Genomic DNA, 22,029 nt, shown 5'->3' with positions numbered 1-22,029 from the left:
CACCTCAGCTTTCAATTCAGAGTGGTGCCTTGTGCAATCTTAACAGGTTGGCAGGAGAAGGAGGAATTAGATGATGAGCTTTTAAGCCCCATGTAATGATTTTGGCCTGAGTATCCCTGTACTGCATCATGACTGAGTATGCCATTTGCTGCAGCTTGGACCTGACCTGCTTCCCTGGAACTATCTGTTCCAGTCAGGCCATACTGCAATCATCAAGGTCAGAAGAGGGAGTTTTTAAAATTTACAGCCCATCTGAATCACTGGCTTATTTCCCAGAAAGCTGTTTCAATGTCCATCACCATGGAGATGGTAGGGGAGTAAATCAGGTTGGCCTAAGGCCTGGAGCCATTTGGGCTATTTGAGTTCTCGTCGAAGCATTCTCTTTGTCCTTTAATTGCCTTTATCTTAGCCGTTATTTTGCCCATACATGATCAAGGATTAAACTTAGGAACGTCCTCGTCTGTGTAGCATTGGTAGTTGCTGGATAAACTGGAAAGCATTTTGTTTTTCTTTTAAAGCCAGTGATGCCCATTACAATTCTATAATCTTGGAGGACTCACAGGGTCATTAGTAGTTATTTAGAGTGTTCAAAGAGTAAGGTCCCCCAATTGATCAGTGAGGTTGCCTAGTGAGTAGCTGAGCTATGCAGGGTAGCAAGCTCCAAGGTTCGATCCACGGTCTGAGCTGAATTTGCTGTTCTCAGCCAAGGTGGCAGTAGAGATGTTAGAGTTGGCCTGAGGATCTCGGGTTGGGGAGGAGAAAGTTCACCAGCGTTGCCGCTCCTGATAGCTATCAATCAAAACCCGCTGGGAATGTACATTTGTGCATGTTGGGTGAGGGATGAGATTGGGCTTAGCTATGAGGCTCCCTGCGGTCGAATGTCCTGCAGACTTGTAGGCAGACTCTCCCATGTATAATGGCCACTGGAGCATGACTGATGCCTGTAGAATTGTCCCTCAGCAAAGAGCTTATACCTTCAGTAAAAAGAGTCCAAGAGCAGGGTTTTTTCTAATATTTCAACCTGAGTGGGTTAACTAGTGGTGAAGTGAGATAGATTAGAAACTTAGGGGTTAAATAGTATTGGGGTGGGATAGATGGAGTGACATAGATCAGAACATTAGGGATTAAATAGTGGTGGGATAGGATAGATCAAAACCTTGGGGGTTAAATAGTATTGGAATGGGCTATATCAGACTCTTTGGGGTTAAATAGTAGGGAAGTAGAATAGATCAGAACTTTATGAGTTAAATAATATTGGAGCAGGATTGATCAGAACCTTAGGGGTTAAATAATGGTGGAGTAGGGCAGATATCAATCTAGGGGTTAAATAGTGGTGGAGTGAGATAGATCAGAATCTTAGGGATTAAATAGTATTGGAATGGGCTTTGCCAGACTCTTAGGGATTAAATAGTGGGGAAGTAGGATAGATCAGAACCTTGGAGTTTAAGGAGTGCGATAGATCAGAAGCTTGGGGGTTAAAGAGTGTTGGGAGTAGGATAGGTCAGAACTTTAGCGGTTAAATAGTGTTGGAGTAGGATAGATCATAACCTTGGGGGTTAAATAGTGACGGAATGGGATATATCAGAACCTATGGGGTTAAATAATGGGAACGTAGGATAGATCAGAACTGTATGGGTTAAAGAGTGTTGGAGTAGGATAGGTCAGAACTTTAGGGGATAAATATTGTTGGTATGGGATAGGTCAGAACCTTAGGGGCTAAATAGTGGGGAATGATTGTCGCTCTCTGCTGGGGGTGGGGGTGTGAGGAGGGTCAGGGGCAGCGTTAGGACCGTGGATCTCATAAAATAGCAACTTCTGGGGAAAAAAGAAAAAAAACATTTAATTACATTTGTTTCTGTAACTTTACAAGCTCTCTTCAGAGCAATGAGTTTAGGCCGGCTTGTCTGACTGCCCAGTTTGATCTGTCTCCGTATTGTATAATCCGACAGATTTTCGGCTGCGTCTAACTGCTCCTGTACTTTCCAACATTTACTCATACTCTAATTTTAGAAGTGTTCAACAATAGAACAATTATTTGCCCCATTCCTCCCTCAGCTGCTTTCAGTTTTGTACAAACAGTTGCAGTGCCTCTTAATGAAATGAAATGGAAACAAGTGGGGAAAAGTTGCACCCTTGAAAATAACATTTTGGATACAGTATCTGATTAATTTGAAACCAGGACCCAGAATTTGCTGGAGTAGGGCATTTTGCGGCGATCGCCCTAAGTGGGATTTTTTTCCTCACCTTTCAGCGCCAATTATTTTTGAGCCGCAAATTGTGGGAAGTGCGAGCTGATAACGGCACAGAGCGGGCAACGGGGCATCAGGAACCTTGGTGAATGACGGAATCAACCGTCTATCTCCGTAACTAATGAGATTTAAGGATAGAGAAAGAAACAGAGCGACGATAGAGAAGGAAATAGGGTGAATTCGAGTCAAATTAGATACAGAAAGAGAGGGAAAGAAAGATCGGATAAAGAGAGAGAGAAATGAGACAGAAAGGAAAAGTAAGAAAAACATTTAAAACTTATAAAACCTCTAGGATCAATTTACTACCTGCAGGAGTGAGGCTGCACAGTTTCAATTGTTCCCTTTCTGGGCTGGAGAGGTTGAGTGGCATTTCAGGACCTCATTAACATTGTCCTTACACCGTGAAATAGCAGCCCTAACTTCCTGCAGTGAGTTTAATTCGTATTTACGGCGCAAATACAGCAATTTCTTGACACTCACGGGGAGGTTGACGGCGAGATCCTGTTTTTGCGAGGGTAACGATGGAGGGGTGCAAATCATCCAGCAATTTGTGTCAATTCGCAACTCACAAATTGCTGGTTTTTTTATACGCTAATAATGGCGTGCGCCGTGAACTCATCGGTATTTTTTCAGCAATTTCTGGGCCATGACGTGGTAAGTGTAGCATGTTTGGGAGGGACACATGACTTTGGACACACGGTTCCCAAAGCTCTCCATCACTGGGATTTTCATCATGTCTGGGTCTGTTGCAGACTAATTGATAGAGGTTGATTGCCAGGATTGGTCAACAACTCCATTAGCGTTGTATTATGTAGGATGGTAGAGGGCGAACTAGATGGACCTAGGTCTTTGTGCGTCCAGCAATTCCTATGCTGTTGTAGTGTACCAGCACTAATCTCTTTGAAACTACACCATTGTGCCCCCCCCAAACCCTGATGGCTTAGTTGGTAAGGGCAGTGTGGATATTATCAGGAGCAGAAAAGATATAGGTATGATAGCAGGGGTGTGCTGAATTAGCTGATCCAGGAACATAGGTACTGGAGTAGGCCATTCAGCCCCTCGAGCCCGCTCCGCCATTTGATAAGATTATGGCTGATCTATGATCTAACTCCATATACCTGCCTTTGGCCCATATCCCTTAATATCTTTGGTTGGCAAAAAGCTATCTATTTCAGATTTAAAATTAGCAATTGAGCTAGCATCAATTGCTGTTTGCGGAAGAGAGTTCCAAATTTCTACCACCCTTTGTGTGTAGAAGTGTTTTCTAATCTCACTCCTGAAAAGTCTGGCTCTAATTTTTAGACTGTGCCCCTTAGTCTTAGAATCCCAAACCAGTGGAAATAGTTTCTCTCTATCCACCCTATCTGTTACCCTTAATATCTTATAAACTTTGATCAGATCACCCCTTAACCTTCTAAACTCTAGAGAACACAACCCCAATTTCTGTAATCTCTCTTCGTAACTTAACCCTTGAAGTCCGGCTATTATTCTTGTAAACCTACGCTGCACTCCCTCCAAGGCCAATGTGTCCTTCCGAAGTTGCGGTGCCCAGAACTGCTCACAGTACTCCAGGTGCGGTCTAACCAGGGTTTTGTATAGCTGCAGCATAACTTCTGCCCCCTTGTATTCTAGTCCTCTCGATATAAAGGCCAACATTCCATTAGCCTTATTGATTATTTTCTGCACCTGTTCATGACACTTCAATGATCTATGTACCTGAACCCTTAAGTCCCTTTGGACATCCACTGTTTTTAACTTTTTACCATTTATCTCAGCTGGGGGGGGGGGGGGTGGGAGTTGGTGGAGGAGCAGGGGTAAGAACATGGTGACTTCATGCAGTATTAGCGGCTGCATTTATATTTTTGGCCGGTTTTGGCGAGTCCGGGCCACTGCGTGATACCCCGCTGGTGGGAACCAGCAGATTTGTGGTCGGGAGGAGGGGAAATTAGCCAAGGTCTCTACTCCCGATCACTATCCAGTGACTTCTGATGGAAGAGCATGTGTACGGATGCCAGGATTGGGCTGGGCTGTGATGAAACAAGGACTACATTACAGCAATGCAAAATATAAAAGAAAAGCAAGATTTGCATTTAGATAGCGCCTTTCAGGACGTCTCAAAGCGCTTTACAACCAATGAAGTATTTTTGAAGTGTAGTCACTGTTATAATGGAAAAGCGGCAGCCAATTTGCACACAGCAAGATCCCACAAACAGCAATGTTATAATGACCAGATAATCTGTTTTAGTGCTGTTGGATGAGGGATAAACAGGACTGCTCTTCTTTGGATAGTGCCACGGATTATTTTATGTCCACCTGATAGAGCAGCCAGGGCTTCAGTTTAACGTCTTAATAAGTGTCCTATCAAACTACCACAAGACAGCATTCTCAACCAATGGCATGAGGCTAGGATTGGGCATGGGTATGCCACCCAGTCTGACTGTATGGCTCGTTAATAGTGTGATTCTCAGCACCCCATGCACAAATTTCCAAATGTGGGGACATTTTCCACTAGATGTTATGAGCCAGATCCATTCAGCATTAACTTTATTTGCTCCGAGTTTCATTCAATCATCTTCGGCCACAGAAGGAGCGATGTCTGAGGGCAAATCTCATAAGGTTTGTAATTTTAATACGGGCGCATGGGCAAGAAGACCAGTCTGTCAGACACAGTGCACATCCTTTGATCTGCTTAAAGATCCTAACACATAATAGAAGTATTGACAGAACACTCTCTGTGTGCTGCACCCCAACTAAGGTTGCCAACCCTTCGGGATTATCCTGGAATCTCCAGGAATTAAAGATTAATTTCCTGGACACTGCTGCGAGCAACCCAGGAGAAAAATCATAAGGGCATTTAAAAAGTTGATTTAAAAAAAATTTCTTTGAACACTTTCATTCATTAGTCATAAAAATATTGGAGATGGGGGAAAAAGGCTTTATTACTGGGTGGGGCGGTTGGAGGCGGGAGGTCATGTGATGAAACCTCCAGAAATATGTCCAGAGCTGGCAACCCCAGGCCTAATCTGCTTCTCACATTACTAAGGGTGCCACATTCAGTCTCTGTGTTTCAATTGTCCTCATCAGTAAACAATGGTTGTGCACTGGTGGAAAATGTACCACTTTGTGCCATTTTTGTAATGGTGTGTATTTATTAAACCTAGACTGGGTGGCACTCCTGTCTGTGACTGATTTGAGAAGGTGAATAAAATCCTGCTGTACCTGCTACCCCTGATAGTGCAGTAAGCACACAACCCACGATCAGAAGGTTGCAGCTGCAGTAACTTGTCGGTACTATCAGCTGGTGTCAGTCAGGGAGTACCAGAATTGCCCTAAATATCGCCCCCCCACCCTACAATGCATATCATGCTGTCTCCCCTCCTCTCCTGAAGGTGCAGACTCTTGCTGCAGTGTGTAGCCACGAGTCTGGGCAGCCCTCTGATGTCTCCTTCAAGTGACTATTCTTCACGTGTGAGCCTAGACGGTGGGCATCAACAGACTATTGGACTGTGAAGGGCAACACAGTTGAGCCCCGATCCTGAGCTTTTTCCACTGTGATCGGGGGCAGTGGACGCCTGGGGCCATTTGTATCCTCCAATTATTGCCCCGACTGAGATCAGCTAACGCATCACGCACTGGCAATCAAACCTATATGACCGGCCGGTGGGGTGGGCCGCGCCCCTGGGGTCTACCTGACTTCCACCGCACTCCTGGGCCAAGGAGCCTTCGCCTCTTTGCCAGTTTTCATGCTTCCCTCCCCCTCTGCTAATCTGCTGTAACCATTTACACCTCCTCTGGACCCATCTTTGGTTTCTATTCTTGTCTTGTTATCGCCTCATCTTTCGATTAGGTACTTTACAGAATTCCAGCCTGAACATTGAGTTCAACAACTTTAGATCATAACCACTGCTCCCATTTTCTTGGACAGCAGGTGCTGCTAATGGTTCTGTTGTAACCATTTACACCTCCTCTCGACCCATCTCTTGTTTCTTAACCTGTCCCATTCCCACCCTCCTTGCTTTGCACCATCTGCCCTTTAATCAGTTAATCACTCCTGCCCTCCACCCTATCACAGACCTTGTATGAAAAGGACAATACTGCGGATGCTGGAAATCTGAAATAAAAACAGAAAATGCTGGAGAAGCTCAGCAATTCAGGCAGCATCAGGTCGAAGCCCTTTCATCAGAACTGGAAGATGTTAAAGATGTAAAGTTTTTAGGCAAGTACAGAGACAGGGGAGGGGAGGAAAGAACAAAAGGGAAGGTCTGTGATAGGGTTGAGGGCACGAGTGATTAAATGACAAAAGGGATGATGGTGCAAGGCAAGGAGGGTGGTAATGGGACAAGTAAAGAAACAAAAGATGGGTCTAGGGGAGCTGTAAATGGCAACAGAACCATTACCAGCAGCTGCAGTGCCAAAAAAAATAATGGGAGCAGTAATTATGATCTGAAGTTATTGAAATTCAGTGTTGAGTCCGGAAGGTTGTAAAGTGCCTAAATGAAAGATGAGGTGCTGTTCCTCGAGCTTCCGTTGAGTTTCATTGGAACAGTATAAGAGGCCGAGGACAGAAAGGTCAGAGTGGTAGTGGGACAGGGAATTAAAATGGCAAGTGACCGGCAGGTCAGGGTAATGCTTGTGGACTGAACGGAGGTGTTCAGCAAAGCGATCACCCAATCTGCGTTTGATCTCCCCAATGTAGAGAAGACCGCATTGTGAGCAGTGAATACAGTATAATAAATTGAAAAAAGTACAAGTAAATTGCTGATTCACCTGGAAGGAGTGTTTGGGACCCTGGAAGGTGGGAAGGGAGGAGGTGAAAGGGCAGGTGTTGCATCTCCTGCGCTCGCAGGGGAAGGTGCCGTGGGGAAGAGAATGGGTGTTGGGGGTGATGGAGGAGTGGACCAGGGTGTCACGGAGGATGCGGTCCCTTCGGAATGCTGAAAGGGGAGGGGAGGGGAAGATGTGTTTGGTGGTGGGATCACACTGGAGGTGGTGGAAATGACAGAGGATGATATGTTGAATGTGAAGGCTGATGGGTGGAAGGTGAGGACAAGGGGGACCCTATCATGGTTCTGGGAAGGAGGTGAAGGGGTGAGGGCAGAAGTGCAGGAAATAGAACACTGTTGAGAGCACTGTCAACTACAATGGAGGGGAATCCTCAGTTGAGGAAAAAGGAAGACATATCGGAAGCACTGGTGTGGAAGGTGGCATCGTCAGAACAGATGCGACGGAGAAACTGGGAGAAGTGAATAGAGTCCTTACAGGAAGCGAGGTGGGAGGAAGTGTAAGTAAGGTAGCTGTGGGAGTCAGTGGGCTTATAAGACCATAAGACCATGAGAGATAGGAGCAGGAGTAGGCCATTCGGCCCCTCGAGCCTGCTCCGCCATTCAATGAGATCATGGCTGATCTGATTTTTACCTCAACTCCACTTTCCCGCCTTTTCCCCATATACTTTGACTCCCTTGCTGATCAAAAATTTGTCTAACTCAGTCTTGGATGTATTCAATGATTCAGCCTCCACAGCTTTTTGGGGTAAAGAATTCCAAAGATTCACAACACTCTGGGAGAAGAAATTCCTCCTCATTTCCATCTTAAACGGGCGACCCCTTATTCTGAGACTATGCCCCCTAGTTTTAGATTCCCCCATGAGGGGTAACATCCTCTCAGCATCTACCCTATCGAGTCCCCTCAAAATCTTGTATGTTTCAATAAGGTCTCCTCTCATTCTTCTAAACTCCAATGAGTATAGACCCAACCTGTTCAATCTTTCCTCACAAGACAACCCTTCCATACCCGGAATTAACCTAGTGAACCTTCTCTGAACTGCCTCCAATGCAAGTATGTCCTTCCTTAAATAAGGGCACCAGAACTGTACGCAGTACTCCAGGTGTGGTATCACCAGCACCCTGTACAGTTGTAGCATGACTTCCCTGCTTTTATACTCCATCCCCCTAGAAATAAAGGCCAATATTCAGTTTGCCTTCCAGATTACCTGCTGCACCTGTATGTTGACTTTTTGTGTTTCATGTACGAGGACACCCAGGTCCCTCTGTACCGTAGCATTTTGTAGCATTTCTCCATTCAAATAATATTTTGCTTTTTTATTTTTCCTCCCAAGTGGATGACTTCACATTTTCCCACATTATATTCCATCTGCCAAATTTTTGCCCATTCACTTAACCTGTCAATATCCCTTTGCAGACACTTTGTGTTCTCATCGCAACTTGCTTTTCCACCTATCTTTGTATCATCAGCAAATTTGGCCACAAGACACTCTGTTCCTTCATCCAATCATTGATATATATTGTAAATAGGTGAGGCCCAGCACTGAGCCCTGCGGCACCTCACTAGTTACAGATTGCCATTTTGAAAATGACCCTTTTATCCCGACTCTTTGTTTTCTGTTAGTTAGCCAATCTCTCTATCCATGCCAGCATATTACCCCCAACACCATGAGCTCTTATCTTATGCAGTAATCTTTTATGTGGCACCTTATCGAATGCCTTTTGGAAATCCAAATATACTGCATCCATTGGTTCCCCTTTATCCACCCTGCCCGTTACTTCCTCAAAGAACTCTAATAAATTTGTCAGACGCGATTTCCCATTCATAAAACCATGTTGACTCTCCTTGATTGTATTATGAGTCTCCAAATGTCCTGTTACTACTTCCTTAATAATGGATTCTAGCATTTTCCCAATGACAGATGTTAGGCTAACTGGTCTATAGTTACCTGCTTTCTGTCTCACTCCCTTCTTGAATAGGGGTGTTACGTTTGCGGTTTTCCAGTCCGCTGGGACCTTTCCAGAATTTAGTGAATTCTGGAAGATTACAACCAATGCATCCACTATCCCTGTAGCCACTTCCTTTAAGACCCTCGGATGCAAGCCATCAGGTCCAGGGGACTTGTCAGCTTTAGACCCATTAGATTACCAAGTACTTTTTCTCTAGTGATAGTGATTGTTTTTAGTTCCTCCCTCCCCTTTGCCCCTTGATTTTCTACTATTATTGATATGCTATTAGTGTCTCCTTCTGTGAAGACAGATACAAAATATCTGTTCAATTCCTCTGCCATTTCCTTGTTTTCCATTATTATTTCCCCAGTCTCATCCTCTCAGGGACCAATGTTTAGTTTAGCTATCCCCTTCCTTTTTATATACTTGTAGAAGCTTTTACTGACAGTTTTTATATTTCTGGCTAGTTTACTCTCATAATTTATTTTCTCCCTCTTTATTATTCTTTTAGTCATCCTTTGCTGGTTTTTAAGGTTTTCCCAATCTTCGGGCTTACCAGTAATCTTTGCCATGTTGTATGCTTTTTCTTCTAACCTGATACCATTCTTGACTTCCTTAGTTAGCCATGGTTGGTTCACCCTTTTTGTGGAGTCTTTCCTCCTCACAGGGATATATTTTGTTGCGAGTCATAAAATATCCGTTTAAATGTTTGCCACTGCTTATCCACCATCATACTATCTAATCTGTTTACCCAGTCCACTTTAGCCAATTCCGCCCTCATTCCTTTATAATTGCCCTTATTTAAGTTTAATACAATAGTTTCAGACCCAAGATCCTCGCTCTCAAATTGGATGTGAAATTCTATCATGTTATGATCACTGCTTCCCAAGGGATCCTTTACTTTGAGATCATTAATTAATCCTGTTTCGTTACCCATTACCAGATCCAAAATGGCCTGTTCCCTGTTGGTTCCCCAACGTATTGGTCTAAGAAACAGTCCCTAATACACTCTATGAACTCCTCCTCAAGGCTATTTTTGCCACTTTGATTTGTCCAATCTATGTGAAAGTTAAAATTGCCCATGATTATTGCGTTACCTTTTTTTACAAGCCCCCCTTATTTCCTGATTTATATTTTGCCCTACAGTGTAGCTACTGTTCGGGGGCCTGTATACTACTCCCACCAGTGATTTCTTTCCCTTGCTATTTCTTACCTCCACCCAAATTGATTCGACATCTTGATCTTCTGAGTCAAGATCATTTCTCACTATTATACCAATTTCATCCTTTATTAACAGAGCTACCTTTACCTTTTTTCCTATCCTTCTGGAATGTTAAATAACCCTGAATATTTAGCTCCCAACCTTGGTCACCTTGCAACCACGTCTCTGTAATGACCACGAGATCATACCCATTTGTTTCTATTTGTGCCGTCAATTCATCCATCTTATTACGAATGCTGCGCGCATTATAATAGATATTGGTTGACAGCCTATCCCCAGAAATGGAGATAGAGAAGTCAAGGATGGGAAGGGAAGAGTTGGAGATGGACCGTGAGAAGGCGAGGAAAGGGTGGAAATTGGAAGCAAAGTTGATGAAATTTTCCAGTTCGGGGCGAGGGCAGGAAACGGCACCGATACAGTCATCGTTATACCAGAAAAAGAGGTGAGAGTGGGGACCTGAGTAGGACTGGAACAAGGAATGTTCTATGTATCCCACAAAAAGGCAGGCATAGAAGGGACCCATACGGTTCCCATAGCGACACCTTTTATTTGGAGGAAGTGAGTGGAGTCAAAGGAGAAGTTGTTCAACATAAGAACAAGTTCAGCCAGGTGGAGGAGAGTGATGGTGGATGGGGGCTGGTTGGGCCTCTGTTCAAGGAAGAAGCGGAGGGCCCGCAGGCTGTCCTGGTGGAGGATGGAGGTGTAGAGGGACTGGTGAAAATGAAACTGTTAATGTGGCGGAGGGCGTCGGAAGAGACTGGACAAGGGGAGAAAAAATAGAGTCGAGATAGGTGGAGATAAGTTCCGTGGGGCAAGAACAGGCTGAAACGATGGGTCTCCTGGGGCAGTCCTGTTTGTGGATCTTGGGAAGGAGGTGGAAGCGGGCTGTGCAGGGCTGGGGGACTATGAGGTTGGAGACTGTGGAGGGGAAGATCTCCAGAGGAGATGAGGTCAGTGACGGTCTGGGAAACTATGGCTTGATGTTCGGCGGTGGGGTCATGGTCCAGGGGGAGGTAGGAGGAGGTGTCGGAGAGTTGGCGTTCAGCTTCCGCAAGGTAGAGGTCTGTTCGCCAAACAACAACAACACCGCCCTCGTCATCAGGGTTAATGACAATGTCAGGGTTGGACCTGAGGGAACGGAGTGCTGCGAGTTGAGGGGGAGGTGGGTTAGAGTGAATGAGGGCAGTAGAGAAATTGAGATGGCCGATGTCACGCCAGCAGTTGGCAATGGAAAGATCGAGAGGGTAAGAGGCCAGAGTGAGGGGTCCAGGTGGAACGAGAATTCTGAAGATGGGAGAAAGGTTCCGCTGGGCGAGGGGAAGACTCACGGACAAAGAAGTGGGCGCGGAGGTGAAGATGACGGAAGAGGAGCTCAGCATCGTGTCGAGCTCGAAATTCATTGAGGTGTAAAGGGATGAAGCTAAGGCCTTTGCTGAGGACTGATCGTTTGGGGTCAGAGAGGGGAAGGTCAGAGGGAATGGTGAAAACACGACAAAGGGTGAGATTGGAGGGAGGGATGGGGTCAGAGGAAAGTGAAGGGGAAGAAGGATCAGGAGGGGCGTTGGTATCTAAGAGTTGTTGAAGCTTGCGGTCCTTGACACCTGAAAGGAAGAAGAAAAGTTTTTTGTTAAATCGCCAGATGAGGTGAAGGATGAAATGGAACTGCAGAACAGAACAACTCTGGAATAGAGTGAAGGCACTTTACAACCTTCTGGACTCACATTAATTTCAATAACTTCAAACCATAATCACTGCTCCCATTATTTTTTTTGTGGCACTGCAGCTGCTGGTAATGGTTCTGCTGTTGCCATTTACCACAGACCCATCTTTTGTTTCTTAACTTGTCCCATTATCATCCCTTTTGTCATTGAATCACTCGTGCCCTCTACCCTATCACAGACCTTCCCTTTTGTTCTTTCCTCCCCTCCCCCCTTTTCCCTGGCTCTGTACTTGCCTAAAAATTGTTAACTCTTTTAACATCTTCCAGTTCTGACGAAAGGTCTTCGACCTGAAACGTTAACTCTGTTTCTTTCTCCACAGATGCTGCCTGACCTGCTGAGTATTTCCAGCATTTTCTGTTTTTATCTCAGCCTATATAAATAATTTTATAGAGCAGATTTTCCTGCTAGCTTAATGAGTAAATATACCACGTGGTGTGATATTGAACCAGAGACCAGAATGTCCCAGGTTAGATCCCTGGTCTGTGTCGAGTTAGTTGGTCTCAGTTGGACTCTGCAGTTGGCCTCAGTGTCCCCATGCTGGGGGTAGAATCAGCAAGGGTTCCAACTTCTGATCACCATCCTGTGACTCTCGCTAGAAAGTGCACGTACCTGAATGTTGAGTGAAAGTACAATTGGGCTCTGCTACGATGCCCTCCATGGTTGAATAACCCGCCAATATTCACTGTCTAGTCTAGACCCACACATGAAGAATGGCCAATGGGATGAAGCACTGGAGGGTTGCTCAAGCCCATGGAATCATAGCCCAGGAGAAGAGGGTGGAAGGAAATCACTTAAAAAAAATGCCATTCCTTTTGAGAATCCCAAAGTATTGTCCCATTAGCATTAACTCATTGAATGGGGGATCCTGAACTATTGCCTCAATCGTGATTTAAAGCCACTTCTCTGTACTTTATCAAACCTGCCAGAGACTACACTGCGGGTGTTACACACTCTGGATTTGTAATCCATGTGGTGCATTTACTCGGCTGTCAATAAGAAACTGTGAAGGTTGAGAGTGTGGTTCTGATACAAATCGACAGGTAACCAGCCCTTAGGCCTTTTCCTCAGTGCTGCACATGGACCATATGAAACTGAAATGAGGGATGATTCATACTTGGGGGAGGGGATGGAAAATCCCACAGTATTAAGTTATTGAGTTTTTAAAAGGAATTTGGTGCCATAAATATAATCCAGCAAGCACTCTTTTATTGAACGGCTCAGTTGGTGGCAAGCCCCCTTACCTCTGAGTCACAAGGTCATGGATTCAACTCCCACTCCAGAGACTTGAGCACATAACCTTGGCTGACACTCCGGTGCAGTGCTGAGGGAGTGCTGCACTGTCAGAGATGAGACATTAAACTGAGGCCCCACCTGCCAATTCAGGTGAAAGATCCCATGGTACTCTTCAAAGAAGGGCGGGAGGGGGGGTGGTCCCAGTGTCCTGGCCGACATGCTTCCCTCGATCAATGCTACTTAAAGCAGATGAACTGGTCATTCATCTAATTTGCTGCTTGTGGGATCTTGTGTGAAAAATTGGCTGCTGTGTTTACTCGTAGGACAGGTTTAGCTGCATAACAAGAGCGGAAGTAATTGGATGTGAAGTAGAGCTGTCTTGAGAGAGAATAGATAGGGGACTATTTAAATACTAGTTCATCCTTTCCAAAGGATTGTGCTGTGGCAGATATTGCGTCTACTCGCCTGGGGACTGGTGTGGCAGCAGAGATCTGAGAGTGTCAGTTCCAGGAATTGAGCCTGTCCAAATACTCCCCACTGAAGCAACATCACAGTTTCAATCATACAAAAAAAGAACTTGCCTTTTTTTAAGTGCCTTTCACAACCGCAGGACGTCACAAAGTGCGTCACAGCCAATGAAGTATTTTTGAAATGTAGTCACTGTTGTAATGTGGGAAACGCGGCAGCCAGTTTGCGCACAGCAAGATCCCACAAACAGCAATGTAATAAATGACCAGATAATCTGTTTTTAGTGATGTTGGCTGAGGGATAAATACTGGCCAGGACACTGGGGAGAACTCGCCTGCTCTTCTTTGAAATAGTGCCATGGGATCTTTTACATCCACCCGAGACGGCAGACGAGACCTCGGTTTAACGTCTCATTGTTATAGTTACACCAACCCAAAATAACCTGAGTTGGTCAACTATCATTAAGGTCAATGCTATTAGAACCAAACAACTGGCAGTTCTAATGAGGGATCACATTCAAAACACTGACATCTTTTTCTTTCAGATGCTGAGCGACTAAGCTGTGCATTTCCAGAATGTTTTTTTTAACATTCTAACATTTTACTTGTTCCACAGCTGGATGTTTCTCCTTTTATGTGTTTATTTATTTACTGTTGTAGATGGGTGAGGCGACACAGCTGTGGAGTGGTCAACCGAAGAATCATAGACCCTTACAGCACAGATGGAGGCCATTCGGCCCATCGTGCCTGTGCCTGCTCTTTGAAAGAGCTCTCTAATTAGTCCCACTCCCCTTGCTCTTTCCCCGTAGCCCTGCAAATTTCCGCCCTTCATGTATTTATCCAATTCCCTTTTGAAAGTTACCATTGAATCTGCTCCCACCGCCTTTTCAAGCGAGATGCTGCTGTGATTGCCAGTGTGTCTGATCTGGACCAGTGTCCCTTTGGTCGTGGGTGTGTATTATTTTTTTTTCAAAGAGGCTGAACTGTCTGGCGGCTTGAACGCCTTCGGTCTGCGAATTCAGTGCATGGGGTGAAGGAGGCACAGGGAGGAAACGTGAAAGAGAGGATATCGTTATCCACCCTTTAAGTTGTCATTTTAAACAGGAAAACGCGGAAGTACTTACAAGAAGATCGGTCGAGGGGAACTGTGCCGCGATACCTGGCAGGCAGGTCCCAAAAAGAATGGATCCAGTGAGGTTTATCCTGCTGTCCTGTGCCATCTCAGTAAGTACGAGAAACCGCGGACAATAAATCTGCACCGTTTTCAATGTTGATGGAGATAGGAGAGGAGACTGGCCGAGGGCAAGTGCGACCTACCATTACTCTGAAATGAGGAAGTCCCAACTCCGATTACACCCGGTTGACCCTTTACATTTCAGCCTTCTTCGTGGATTAGAATCAGCCGTGGGTTTCTCCTCCTGTGTTGCCGGTGGGGTAATTTGAGGGTAACATTTGTGGAAATATGCGGATTAGGTTGTTGTTTGCAGGGAATGCGAAGCCCAGTTAGAGGAATATATCGGGAAATGTAACTTTCACTTTCGATTCTCGCCTTTGCAAGACCAGCACGTCCATTACTCGCTGTGTGTAATCTTGCATCTACTCGAGTAGCAATCCCTTTGTATCGTAGTAAATGATAAAACATGGCCATCGGCACTTAAGATCAGAATGTGTTCCCTGCGGTTTGGAATGTAGAATAGTTGACTATAGGCTGTTCTGCTCTGCAGATCTATCCGATATTTCTTACTTATCAAGGTGTCAGCCTTGGCTCAGTTGGTAGCGCTCTAGCCTCTGAGTCAGAAGGTGTGGGTTCAACTATCACTGGAGAGATTTGCCTGAGGAAGGAGAAAATCTCCGAAAGCTTGTGAATTTAAAATAAAATTGCTGGACTATAACTTGGTGTTGTAAAATTGTTTACAATTGGAGAGATTTGAGCACATAACCTAGGCTGACACCTCGGTTCAGTACTTGAGGGAAGGTTGCACTGTCAGAGGTGCCCTCTTTCGAATGAGACCCTTCCTGAACATAAAAGATCCCATGACACTATTTGAAGACGAGCAGGGGAATTCTCCCCGGTGTCCTGGCCAACATTTATCCCTCAACCAACATCCCTAAAACTGTTTGTGGGACCTTGTGTGCACATTGGCTGCCATGTTTCCTACATTACAACTGTGACCACACCAAAAGAACATCATTAGCTGTAAAATACTTTCTTGAAAGAAAGAAAAAGAACATGCATTGATATCATGGGCCCGATGTTAGCAGGGCTGCGGGTTCTCGGCGGGGGGGGCTATCACGTGCCCGGCGAAATTAGTCAGTTTCCCGCTCGATTGTAGCATCCAATCCACTAATTGGATCCACTTACCTGCTCCTCCGGGTTCCCCGCTGCTGATCTGCGCGTCGGGCGGGCTGCGCATGTGCAGTACGATCTGTCAGCTGGAGGCACTCTATTTAAAGGGGCAGTCCTCCACTGACAGATGCTGCAACAAGTAGCAAAAATTACAGCATGGAGCAGCCCAGGGGGAAGGCTGCTCCCAGTTTAATGATGCCTCACTCCAGGTATCAATACATGGGGTGAGGAGGCGGGGGAGGACAGAGATCTTCCTCCCAGCGGGCGGGAGGAAGTGGCCTGCCTCTGCCACCAGGAAGGCCTGGCTCGAGGTGGCAGAGGAGGTCACCAGCGCAACCAACATATCGCCCACCTGCATACAGTGCAGGAGGCGCTCCAACGAGCTCAGTAGGTCAGCCAAAGTGAGTACACGTAGTCTTTCCCCTACGCTCCGTCTGCCACATCACTGCCCCCACCCCACATCTCCTTCTGCACTGCCAACACAACTCTGTCACATCACGCCTCATACCCACTCAAACCTCATCCTCATCTTACCTGCACTTACTCACCTCGCCAGTACTCATCCCGCCACTACCACTCAACCCAATCCTCATACAATCTCATGGCTCTATCTCATACTCACCCTCTCGTGCATCTCTTTCACGGCCAGCCTCACTCAACCTGCCACTACCTGTGCTGCAGCCACAGGGCATGCATCACATATGTGCAGTAGGCAGCGTAAGACAAACGTGTCGTGAGCATGAAGGGGATGCACAAGGGTGTTTGAGGGTTTGTCATGGGTGTTACTTATATTGAATTTCTGAACAACTCACATTACATATATTGGCAGCATTACTGCCACGTCTTCGCGAATCCTGTCTGGTTTGTGCAATAATGCCCGCTCCTGAGGATCACTATGAGGACCCACAACTGATGCCACCCATTGTGTCACTGCAGAGTGGGTGTAGGTGTATTTGCAGGGCTCTTTTGCGCAGACGACTGAGAGACATCGGCGATGTCCCCGGTTGCACCCTGGAAGGATGCGGAGGAGAAGTTGTTGAGGGCAGTGGTGACTTTGACAGCGACAGGTAAGAAGATGGTGCTCGGGCCAGCCAGGAGCAGCTCGGCATGAAAGAGGCTGCAGATGTCCACGACTACATGTTGAGTGACTCTGAGCCTCCGTGTGCACTGCTGCTCAGAGAGGTCCAGGAGGCTGAGCCTCGGTCTGTGGACCCTGTGGCGAGGGTAGTGCCCTCTGCGACGCATATCTCTCTGCGGTAGCCCTCCCTCCTGCTGTGCAGGTGGATGTGGCACAGCACTCTGTTGTGGAGCTCCACGTGTCAGAGGTGGACGGCGTGGATGGCGAGGCTGGTGAGGCTGGTGATGCTGTTCGCCCTCCGAGGAGGTCATGACTGCAGCTACGGCGGCCCCCATCTGCAAGATGTACATCTGAGGGGGTCCGTAAGGTAGGTACATGTCTCCGGACCCCGGGGTAAGTGTGCAGGTTGGTGACTTTGACTGTCAGGAGGAGGGTGGTGGAGGCCAAACTTTGTCCCAAGTGACAGAGTGGCCTCCTGCAATGGGTGAGGGTCTCCCCCCTCCACCTGTCAAATGGACCTTTGCAGCTGCCACAGGCTGACAGCTGCAACACGTCCATTTGACCTGGGAGTGTTTCCCCCAGTGTGGGAAACAGTTCCACTTTGTTCTAAAATCCCACATAGTCCCTTAATCAGGTCAGTTAATGACCTGAAATACCTAAATAAATACTCTCAAGTGGCATCCCGCTGGCTTTAATTGCCTGCGGGATTCCCACCAGCGGGGGCTGCGTGCGCACGCCGGCGTGTCAGCGGGGAACCCGGAAGTGCGCGGGTTCGGGGCGGGCTCCGGTACTGCGCCGGGATTCTCCGATTTTCGGAGCCCCCCCGCCAGGAACGCACTCGATAGCGGGTGCTAAAATAGAGCCCCATGTCTTTCAGGACATCCCAAAGCGCTTTACAGCTAATGAAGTACTTTTGAAGTGTAGTCACCTTTGTAATGTAGGAAACGCAGCAACCAATTTGCACACAGCAAGGTTCCACAAACAGCAACGAGACAATGACCAGATAATCTGTTTTAGTGATGTTGGTTGAGGGATAAATATTGGCCAGGAAACCAGGGAGAACTCCCCTGCTGTTCTTCAAATAGTGCCGTGGAATCTTTTAAGTCTACCTGAGAGGGCAGACGGGGCCTCGGTTCAATGTCTCATCCAAAGGACATCACCTCCCTCAGTATTGCACTGAAGTACCACTTCAATGCCTCGTCAAAGGCAGATGAGTGACCTCTGTGCAGATAGACGGCTTAATGAGTGTTAGCCGCAGACTTCATCCAAGGTTTTAGAAACCGTTAGTCTCAGCTGTGTATATCTGTCCATGGCCTTTGCAACTGTCCTATCAGGGAAGTCCTTGGCTATGTCTTGAAACAGTGGAGCTGGTGTTCCCGCTGTGGGAAAGTTCTCTCTCTCTATGAAAGTTACTTTGTTTCACCGGTGTGCATATTATATCAGGTAAACCTGTTGGGGGGTTTTGTGTGCTGTTAAACCTTATTTGTGATTGGTAGCTTTATTTAATTCGGAAAGTGACCTTGCCGATTTTCCTTTGCTTCGGTTCAGACTTCAAAGCAAGGAAGGGATATAACTGTTGTCCCATATTAAGGTTCCTTCAATAAATTTCAGTCACTTGATGAGCAATGATGAGTGGAAATACCCAATTTCACATATAAAGTTTCCATCGTGGACTAATGGTATAATTCTACAAAGAACGGCTAGAGGATTGAGACATTTTATTATTTTGAAACAGAGACAGTTAAGTAAAGTTATGTAAAAATCTGCTAGTTTTGTCCTTGTTCTTCAATAAACCTGATGTGTAGTTTATAGCCTCCGACATTCTCTGTCACAGAATTAACAGCCTGTCAGTTGGAGAGATCAGCTTCTGATAATAATACTAGAGCGCACCCAGACTGTAATATGTGCCTGCCACATTATTTAACCGTGTTATTAGTAAGAAAATGTGTTTGGGTTGATATTGCATAATTTGAAATTTCTTGGTCCACACAGAGGAAGTTCATAGGAAATTGCCGACACATTTCTTACTAATATGAGCAATATAATCCCAAACCTGTAAGGCTGGAAAGTTCCAGGATATAAAGGGGAAGGCATTCTGTCGGTGGCATAGTTGCGTGGTAGTATTGTTACTTATTGCTGTTATAAAATCTACAAATTGATGTAAAGTGAACTCTCCGTTATCCCACTATAAAGGAGTGGCCCTCTATGATGGATAACAGAAATTGGTGACTATTGAGAAGCCCCCCCACAACATGAGCCAGTAAACATCACAATAAGGAACAGCAAGCTCAGGCCTATGCATTGCTTCCGGCTCAACAGAATTAAGTTGAGCCTTACTCTGCAGAACCAGAACACTAAACGCTCTGGTGTAACTTACTTAATCCGCAAATCAGGATCCAGTAAATTAATTCAAAGTGAAGAATGTTGAATTTTCACAGCTTTACTCTCTCATTTTAAATTTTGAAAGAAATTGAAGTGCATCAGAAGTCCGAGCAAGTTTAAACTTGTTTCGGGCATTCGATTTTGTTTTTGTGGTTTAATTACCTGTATTTTGTTTGAAAGACTTGTGTCTTTAATAAATACAGAGGGGTCCACTCATGACTTTCTTACCCAATCAGTCAAATATCCAGGGCCCCGTGCACCTCTGATTGGACAGACAGAGAAGACCCACAAAGATTTCCTGATCTGTCCCAGAGCCCTAACTCCTGCTGGTTTGACTCATGGATACTTGAGAACGCTGATAATAGGAGGGTGGATAATTGGGCCTCTATTCTATATAATTTGTACTTGAACAAAAAAAAATCTAAAATTAATTTCAAGCACTGTAGTGTTCCTCCCACTTTCAGTATAGCCGGCGTTGATTAGCTTGCTGCTATACACTCTAACCTATTCCCAACCTCCCCAGTGATGACAGTAGGATTTCAGCAAGGTTAATGTAAATTTGTCCTACTGTGCCCAATTGAACTGTGAAAAATACCTGTAACATAAATGTTGCCGTTCCAAACTTGGCTTATGTCTGGAGAATGTGTTTTGAGCTGTATAACACCAGGGTGAAGTGCTAGTGGGTACTGGCCTGTCGTATTGATGCACATGGCATGAGTAATTTGAGTTGGTGAATCAAGGTATTACCTAAGAAATGTATTGCCGCAGCATCACTGTGCATTGGCTCAAATGTGACCTTTGGCACTCTTGTTAGTATCAATCGGGGCTGTCTTGAGTGCACTGGAATACAAAGGGGAGGAGTTAATGCTGCAGTTTTATAGAGTCTTGGTCAGACCCCATCCTGAGTACTGTGCTCAGTTTTGGGCACCCTACTTCAGGAAGGGGTACAGCGCAGATTTACCAGAATGATACCAGGGCTTAGAGGGCTGAATTATGCATAAACTTGGCTCGTATTCTCTCGAGTATGGGAGATTGAGGGGTGATCTGATCGAGGTGTTTAAAACGTTGAAGGGATTTGATAGGGTAGATACAGGGAAACTATTTTCTGTGTTGGGATAATCAAGAACAAGGGGACGTAATCTTAAAAGAATCTTAATCTTAAAAATTCTGCTGCGGTTCAAGAAGGTGACTCATCACCACCTTCTCAAAAGCGATTAGGGATGCGCAATCAATGCTGGCCTTGCCCGCGACGCCCAGATCCCATGAATGAATAAAAAAAAAATTAGAGCTAGGCCATTCAGGAATGAAACCAGGAAGCACTTTTTCACACAAAGGGTAGTGGAAATCTGGAATTCTCTCCCCCGAAAGGCTGTGGATGCTGGGGGTCAATTGGAGATTTCAAGACTGAAATCGCTAGATTCTTGTTCGGTAAGGGTACCAAGGGATATGGAGCAGGAAAATGGAGTTGAGTTACAGATCAGCCCTGATCTAATTGAATGGCAGAGCAGGCCTGAGGGGCTGAATGGCCTACTCCTGTTCCTAATGTTACTATGTAATATGCTATATATAAGGCCAGTGGCAACACTACATACCATGCTGAGCCCGTTTCCCAGACAGCACCTGCTAAGTGAAAGGCTCTCTGTTACAACTAAACCTGTGGCTGGCTCCAAGGATTTTTTTTAGAAAGTCTATTTAAAAACAGTTCTCTAGAATAGGGTTCCCAGCCCTCCCGGAATGACCGGGAGTTTCTCGGATTTTGGGGGTTCTTGCCCCGACGCTGCCTCCAGCAGCCCTGGAGACCAGTGATTTAAATTTCCTGCCGCAGTGCGCCCCTCCCCCGCTCCTTGACTTCTCCGGCTCAGTGACATCACTCGCAGAGAGCCGCGACCTCGTGGAGTGCAGTTGGGAGGGAGGGGGCTGCAGAGTTGGGAATCAGGGAGTCTCGGCATTCGGGACGGGGAGGAGCTCTGAAAATGGTGGGGTTCCTTGGTTTCCCCTCTTCCCCTGCCCTCGGTTTTCCCTCTTCCCTGCTCACAGGTAGTCTCCAGGTTCTTGGAACTTGCCCCATAACAGCTGCTTGCACAAAACCACGTGCAAAAATACTTAACTACAGGGGACCCAACCTTTATAAGGTAAATGCAAAAGCAGTTGTGGAAGTCATGTGATCAGATGTCACATGACCAGGCATCACAGGGTCAGTTGTCACATGGTCAAATCTCCAGGCATACCTCCAACCAGAGTTGGCAACCCTATTCTGGAAGGATAAAGGAATACTTAGTGAAGAGAACAGCTCTGTTTTAAACACTTCACTAAAGCTGGCCAGATAGTTTTGCTCTTTGTGCAAGTCTGGAATTCCCCTGAACACACTTCTCTCTGCTAAATTTATCGCTGTGAAATTTTAAAGCTGCCATAATCCTCAAGCTCCAACTGTTCTTTCACGAGTTTTGCAAAATTTTAATTTTACAAATAAAATGGGATTCAAGTTTATTTCTGGATGGAGTAAAACTGTGGCCCGTTCCAACCAAATCCAGTAAAAGCCTAAATTCTATAGGAGGATTCCCAGGTCAGGAGCTGAAAGAGGTGTCTTCCGTCTGGTGTT

At 45.8% G+C, this 22,029-nt stretch overlaps 1 protein-coding gene across 1 annotated transcript in view; it reads left to right on the top strand.

Annotated features, from left to right (window-relative positions):
- Positions 1-14,513: 14,513 nt before the first annotated feature.
- Positions 14,514-22,029, top strand: part of LOC137335327 (tumor necrosis factor receptor superfamily member 5-like) — a 72,697-nt gene continuing 65,181 nt past the window's right edge. The window contains exon 1 of the mRNA XM_068000647.1: positions 14,514-14,847. Within this exon, the coding sequence (XP_067856748.1) occupies positions 14,806-14,847 (42 nt within the window). The 5' untranslated portion in view covers positions 14,514-14,805. The remainder of the gene's footprint in view (positions 14,848-22,029) is intronic.

Source organism: Heptranchias perlo, chromosome 19, assembly GCF_035084215.1.
Source record: "Heptranchias perlo isolate sHepPer1 chromosome 19, sHepPer1.hap1, whole genome shotgun sequence".
In the NCBI taxonomy this organism is placed as follows: domain Eukaryota; kingdom Metazoa; phylum Chordata; class Chondrichthyes; order Hexanchiformes; family Hexanchidae; genus Heptranchias; species Heptranchias perlo.
This window is presented reverse-complemented; position numbering and strand designations above follow the sequence as displayed.